We start from the raw sequence: 7,470 nt of genomic DNA on the forward strand, positions 1-7,470 counted from the left end.
ATAAAAAGTTAATATAATTTATTAATTTATAAAAAATATAATAATTAAAGATTTCAAAACATGTCATCCGTATTTAAATTTTTTAGATTAATTATAAATTATTTATTTATTTTTGAAATATTAATATTAAATTTTATTAATCTATTAAATTAAAAAATTTAATAAAATTTCATTAAATTAATTAATAAAATTTAATTTTTTTGAAAATATTAAATTAAAATATTTAAAAAATATTAAATAATTTCTTAAATAATAACACCAATATATAATTAAATTTATTTTTTAATGTGGTGTTAGATTTGTTGTTGTTTTTAGATAAAATATTTGTTGTGATTTATAGATTGAATATTTGTAGTGATTTGTTGATAGAATATGTGCTGTGATTTAGGATAGGTTAGTTGTTGTGATTTTTAATATAATATTTGTTGTGATTATTGGATATAGTATTTGTCGTGATATTTGGATAGAATACCTTTGAATTAGTAGTAATTATTTTTTTATTTTTTGATATAATATTTTTTAAATATGTATATAATTGTATTGTTAAATTAAGTAGTGTTATTTAGTGAATAATTGGTGTTTGAATATTGTATATAATTTTACATAATTAGGTATGGAGGAAAGACGCAATCCCCGTGACCGCCGTAATTATATTTTACCGGGTCCAAATGATCCATCCTTGCTATATGCACAAGCCGATCATCGGTCTGAGGCTATATGGCAAGGAAGTATGGAAGTTGGGGCAATTGCTTGCAGAAGGACGGGAACAATTTTACATCTGGATGACATTCCGGATCAAATAATACCTTACCTGCGACGAACTGGATTTTATGGGGTTATACGGTTAGGATTTTTTGCATTGGATTGGCATCTAATTAGTGCCCTGGTGGAGCGGTGGCGACCAGAGACCCATACGTTTATGTTTCCCGAAGGGGAAATGACCATTACCCTTCAGGATGTAGGGTTAATAACCGGGTTGCCGGTCGATGGTGCAGCTGTTACAGGGCGTTCACGCCACCATTGGCCATCGGTGTGTGAGGCACTATTAGGTGTCGTTCCACCTAATAGTGCCATAAGAGGTTGTTACTTGAAGATGGTATGGCTAGCTGAGGAGTTTAGTCAGCTACCAGATGACCCCGATGAGGAAGTTGTGCAGAGGTTCGCACGCGCATACATCATGAGAGTTATTGGATCTATTTTTAGTGATACATCAGCTTCGCGTGTGAATCTTATGTTTTTACCTCTGCTAGCTGACTTGGAGGAAGCCGGAAATTATAGTTGGGGTGGTGCATGTCTGGCATGGCTGTACAGACAGTTATGTAAGGCGACAAATCCTGAAGTTATGCAAATGGCAGGTCCATTGTTCATTCTCCAGATATGGGCATGGGACCGTATCACAGCAGTTTCACCTACACTGTCTGTACGAGTACCACATCATGATGCTCCACTAGGTAGCAGGTATGTGTTATTACATTAATGTTTTTTTATTTCTTTTTTACTGTAATATGTAAAGAAATACTTACCAATACAATATATTGTGCAGGTGGAGTAATGCCAGGCAAATAACGGAGGTCATCACCCACGTACTCGTTGAGCTGCGTTATCAGCTAGATCGTTTATTACCCGAGCAGGTAATACGGAAAAAGAAATTTTAAATAATTTAAAGCTACATTAATTTGTGTATAACAATTGAATGTTAATTTCAGGTAATTTGGGAGCCATACAATGATGCCCTTATTGAGTCGTTACCCGAATATTGTCGGCAAGGACGACAAATTTGGAGAGCTGTAGTGCCATTAGTATGCTTTCATATTATAGAGTGGCATCAGCCTGATCGGGTCATGCGCCAGTTTGGGATGCAGCAGCATATTCCCGCTGAACCTCAACAATCTGCTGCACTTCATGATGTTGACCTGCGTAAGAGCGACACAAACTGGGCTGAGGTGCACTCTCATTGGATCGCGCGCTGGAACACCCGAGATAGACGAATAATTACTGCCCCGCCAGCAACAGGGCCACTCCATTTTCATTCAGAGTATATGGAGTGGTACCGTAGGGTGTCCAGACGCTGGATCTCAGTTAAAGGAGCGGCATTGGGATCAGGGGTAAAAAATTAATGCTGTTTAAAGTCATTTTTCAATAATAACTGCATATTAGAAATAATATAATTGAATGCTCTTATTGCAGGAGGATGGTCTGGAGCATATGCACGCTATGGCGACAAATCCGACCACGGGGAGCATGATATCTATTTGCGACCTCCTCCAGTCTGTTTCGTTCTGTATGATGGAAGAGAGGCGGCAAACACAGCTCCCAGCTCCACATCCAGCACCTGCTCCACCACACATCACAGCTGACCCAGATGACCCACCCATTCCAGATTATGTTTCACGTGGAAGTCGGGGTAGAAACCGTGGTCATGGCAGGGGCCGTAGAAGGGATAATGCAGAAGCAGTAGAACGTGATAGCGATGTGCATCCAGTGCCTCCCCCTATACAGTATCACCAGTCTCAAGCTGAATACGAACATGCACCAAGTTCCTCTAATGTGCCACCCATGACTTCTCAGGTACCTTCAATGTATTATCCTTCCCAAAGTCAGTTCATGGGATGGACGCCTAGTTCGAATACGATGCCTTCATTCACGCCCGGTGCGTATGGTGTACCATTTACGCCAATAGGATCTATGTTCCCTGCATTTCCACCAGAGCCTGCGCATGATGCTTCTACCTCTAGGCCTTTTCACATGTCAGGCGGTACTACAAAGAATGTGTTTGCAGGATATAATCCTGGATTAGGATATGGCCAGGCTGGTGTTAGTCATTTTGGTCAGTCTGATCCTTCTGGTTCAGTGGTGCAACATCCAGATGTCAGTGCGCCGACAGAGGAGGATCTGGAGCATCAGCAGTTCCTCGCACTGGGTCCATGGCAAGGTCGATTACGGGCTCCACATGAGAGGAGACATCGAGGGTGTGGGACTGGTGATCATGGCTGACTTCGAGTTGAACATGTATGTATGAAGTGTTTAAATGTAAATCTTTTGATCATGTTTATGATTCATTTTCATTTTTGTCATTGCAGGTGTAAATTAAACATCAGCCCTATGGCTGGCACTGGAGGATGCTGCTACTTAGTTTATTCCACGTGTTAATTAGGTGAGTTTAATTTCTTAGTTTCACTATCATGACCTTGTTTGCAGTTGTTGTTCAACTCCTTTATTTTTTTTTTTGGATAGTTAGTTCATTATATTCTATGATATTGATTGCATATTATGATTCACTTTCATGTTGATTAATTCATGTGTTAATTATACATGATACATTCTTGTCGGAGAAAAGATAAAGCTGCTTCTGAGTTAATTACACATATCACTTTGGTACGTTAAATTAATTATCTTGATTTAATTATGCTTTATCAAGATTTTGCTATGAGTTGAAATTGGGTAGATGTAAAAAGAAGTGTAGTGGTTAAGGTTGAAGTTTATAGAAGTGTGATGTTTCTATTAACAGGTGGAATTAAACCATATTTCAGGGGAAACTCTGCCAGATTTTTAGTGTAAGTTGCAATGTTTTACATTTCAACAGGTCAGCATTATTGAGGCACTTTTGATTTTAACAGTCGTTGACTCGTTGATTTGTTTTTCCTCGATAGGTTTTTGGTGATTACTCATCAGATGATAGCCTTTTGAAGTTGTAAATGACTACAGATGATAAAATGAGTTACGAAAAGACTGAAGTTGTCGGTATAGCATTGTAATTTTATGGTTCATAAGAGCAAATGTATGAGTGGTTTCTCGTATAAAAAATTGATGTAATTATTGTGTAAATTTATAATTATTAGTGCGAATTTGTAATTAACATGTGTTGACCCAAGTGGCGCTTTGATTTCATATTGGGTTGATTTTATAATTTTTGTTAATTTATGGTATGATTATTTAGTTGATTTTAGTATTGAAGGCATAATTATTGAAATTTTACATTTTCATTAAAGAACAAATATTTGTACATGTCAACTAAAAAAATAAAACTTTAAACTACGAGCTAGGGGAGCACAGAAACCTGCATGATACAGGATATTGAATTTATTATTCAATCTCCATTTATATTATTTCAAATATTTTTTTTCTTTAAAATGCTTAATAAAAAGAATTTTTAAATCAAGGAAGAAATTAAAATATTTCTTAAAAAATTATTTTTTTATAAACATAAATGTAATTTTTCATAAAATTTTATTATGACTTTTATAAATATATTTATTAATATATTTTATTTTTTAATTATAATTTAAATATGAAAATTAAATTATTTATTATAATAAAATAATTAATTAATAAAAATATTAAAGATATTTTTATCTCTATTTATTTAAGAAAACATATTTTATGTTGTTTGACTTTTCAAATTTTCGTAAAATTTAGTTAATATAAATTTAAATTATTTTATCAAAAACATTTATTTCTTATTTTTAAAAAATATTATTAATACATTTATATATAAATATTTCAAATATATTTTACTTTTAAAAAATTAAAATTAAATAATAAAATAAATAAAATTCTATTTGTTTTAAATAGTTTAATTAACTAATAAAATTTTATGATAAGTAAAACTTAAATTATCCATGATCATGAGTCATGATTCCGTCGTATTCGGCTGTCCAACTGTGAACTTTTATATAACAGCAAAATTCCCCACAACAACTGATTTTAAAATTATATCAAATAATTTATAATATAATTAAAAATTTTTTATAACGTAATAATTAACTGAATTTTTTACAATATTTATCTACTTGATTCCCCACCCATACAAGTTTTTTTATTGTGTCCCACCCTGCCACATATTGAACAATGGACTCTGGATGTTTCTTTTATTTTGTTTGACCTCCAGTCCATCTCATTACGTATTCTAGAGGACCTCGGTCGTCCCTTCTTCCTTATTCTAGAAATGTCAGGCACGAGAGGAAGTCCATCTGCTGCAGGCCAATAGTCAGGATGTCCAAGAGGATGGAACGTGTAGGCGTAACATTGGATTGTACGATCCAATTTATAATAGTCAGACACAAATTGTTCGTAGTCAATTGAATGTGACATGCATGCAGCAATAGCATGAGAACATGGTATTCTTATCTCCTGAAATTTGCCATAAGTGCATGTTTGATCCATGAGTTTGACCACTTGCTTTTGCCTCCCATTTGCAGTAATTATTTCGCAAACCATTGTCTGACTATTGAACCGCCGGACTCTATGTCCATTTGCTTTAATCGCATTAGCACGCAGTGTGTCACTACAATACTGACTGAAAACATAGCCTCTGCTTTGTTGATCCAAAAATGTTGTCCTCCGCATATTAAAATAATGGACATACTGGAAAAATATTTTTTCAACCATTGCCATTATTGGCAACACCCGGAATCCTTTCATCATTCCGTTTAGCGATTCTGCCATGTTCGTTGTCATCACGCCATACCTCTGTCCACCATCGTGCGATCTCGTCCATTTCTCTAAATTTATCTTAATTGCCCAATCGTAGGATTCTGGGTGCACCTCCCGAATATTGTTCATTGCATCATAAAATTTTCTTTTCTGATTTTCATTTGCTGATATAAATGACAAGTTTATAAAAGTTAAATTACCACTAGTCAAAATTGACATTAAATTTAAAATATTAAGTAAACTTCGTATTAAAACATGACACATACCTGCCTTGCGCAACGCTTCCTTTATTGCTGCATTTTTGAATGTCTTATTGTAATTACTCAGAACATGTCTGATGCAGTAACGATGATGACCAGATGGAGGTTGCCACCAATCTTTCTGCATCGCCTTCAAAATTTCAACATGTCGATATGAAATTACACACAAATCTTCTCGGTTGGTCACAAAGATCCTTAAGCAATCCATAAACCATGACTAATTGTCCCCGTCCTCCTTATCTACAATGGCAAAAGCTAATGGAAATAGTTGATTATTTCTATCAAGTGCGGTTGCACACAGTATACACCCGGTGTATTTTCCGTACAAGAATGTCCCATCGATTGAGATAACAGGTCGGCAATGTTTAAATCCCTCAATCGATTGCTTAAAAGCCCAGAACATACGGTCAAACACACGACACATCGGATTTAATCGCTCATTTATTCAATGTGGATTATCTTCGATCATGTATACTGTTTCTGGGTTAAAATGATGAAGAGCAGTCATGAATCTACGCAAACGACTGTATGATTCATCCCAACCCCCATAAAGCCGTGCAATTGCCTTCTGCTTAGCTTTCCATGTTTTCTGATAAGACGGCTCGTACCCAAATTTATCCAGCACTTCAGCTTATAGGGCAGCAATTTTTATATCGGGCTGCTGTTCAATTAATGCAAATATGAAAGAATAAATGAAATTCTCATCCAATTGGCTAAGGGTTTTGGTTACCTAAGGATTTGTACACGTGTGCGGTCCATTGTATCTCGTAATTTTCCATACGTCCTCCCCTTCTTTCTTGGATGCTCGAAGCCTCCATGCACATCCACTGTCTTTGTCTTTACACTTTATAGAATACGTCTTCTCCCTTGTTTCATGATAACAAAATTGATGATGATGTCTTAGATGATATTCTTTTGCAGCCGCAGCCACTGCATCTCTCGAAGAAAATATCATCCCAACTGAAAACTCTTTAGAAGGATCCCAAAAGTAACGACCTTCTGGCTTATCATAAGGATCCACCCTCAACAAATCGAAGTCTATTTCTGCATATGGGGGAGGATGAACAACAGGCACAATAGGATTAGAAAATTGTGTGTTGTAATATCGAGACTCACTCCCAATATCCTCCTGTCCATTATCATCATCATCATCCTCAGTAGACATCCATGAATCATCGTCATCCTCATCCTCGTCATCGTCCTCGTCCTCGTCCTCATTCTCTACTGTATCAGATAAATTAAATGACGGCCCTGCAAGACTATCACATAAACCATAATCATCAACTACATTTTGCTCTTCACATGGTTCATCATTTGATTCAACAGCAGTTCCAGATGGACCAATATCAGCATTCTCATTTGTAGTATCAACACAACGAAGTATCTTAACATATATTTATATACCAGGTATACCACCAATTTGATACAAGTAATTAAACATACTAGACACATCATCTTCACCCCATATCTCTATACATTCAAATTGTAAGGATCCATCCACAACTGTAGGCTTTCTAAAACTAATCGTCTCTATAAATTCATTATTCTCGGATAATCCAATTGCACGAGCAATTTTACCGACCAATTGATTAAAACTTATCCATTTACCCAATGGAATAATCTTTGAAAAACCTCCATCATAATCGTAACCATTACAACTATTTATAACATTACCATCCCAATGAATATTAGCATATGCAGGAACTGCCATTTCTCTGCAAAAAAATAATAATAATAAATAATTTTACCACCATTTACTATATACATAAAAAAAATT

At 35.2% G+C, this 7,470-nt stretch overlaps 2 protein-coding genes across 2 annotated transcripts; one reads left to right on the plus strand and one right to left on the minus strand.

Moving 5' to 3' along the window:
• The first annotated feature begins 292 nt into the window (after positions 1–292).
• On the plus strand, positions 293–3,233 carry LOC110614133 (serine/threonine-protein phosphatase 7 long form homolog). The gene is made up of 5 exons (XM_043955841.1): positions 293–1,458; positions 1,544–1,631; positions 1,707–2,105; positions 2,188–3,009; positions 3,081–3,233. Exons 1-4 carry the CDS (start codon positions 614–616, stop codon positions 2,992–2,994), a joined length of 2,139 nt encoding a protein of 712 aa, XP_043811776.1. The 5' UTR covers positions 293–613; the 3' UTR covers positions 2,995–3,009; positions 3,081–3,233.
• A 1,549-nt stretch (positions 3,234–4,782) lies between these two features.
• LOC110612570 lies at positions 4,783–7,404 on the minus strand. The gene is made up of 6 exons (XM_021753346.1): positions 7,198–7,404; positions 6,475–7,077; positions 6,169–6,282; positions 5,938–6,078; positions 5,700–5,823; positions 4,783–5,597 (listed from the first exon to the last, which is right to left on the minus strand). The coding sequence occupies exons 1-6, from the start codon at positions 7,402–7,404 to the stop codon at positions 4,783–4,785; spliced, it is 2,004 nt and encodes a 667-aa protein (XP_021609038.1).
• Positions 7,405–7,470: the final 66 nt, after the last annotated feature.

The sequence above is a fragment of the Manihot esculenta genome, chromosome 4, assembly GCF_001659605.2.
Source record: "Manihot esculenta cultivar AM560-2 chromosome 4, M.esculenta_v8, whole genome shotgun sequence".
NCBI lineage: Eukaryota > Viridiplantae > Streptophyta > Magnoliopsida > Malpighiales > Euphorbiaceae > Manihot > Manihot esculenta.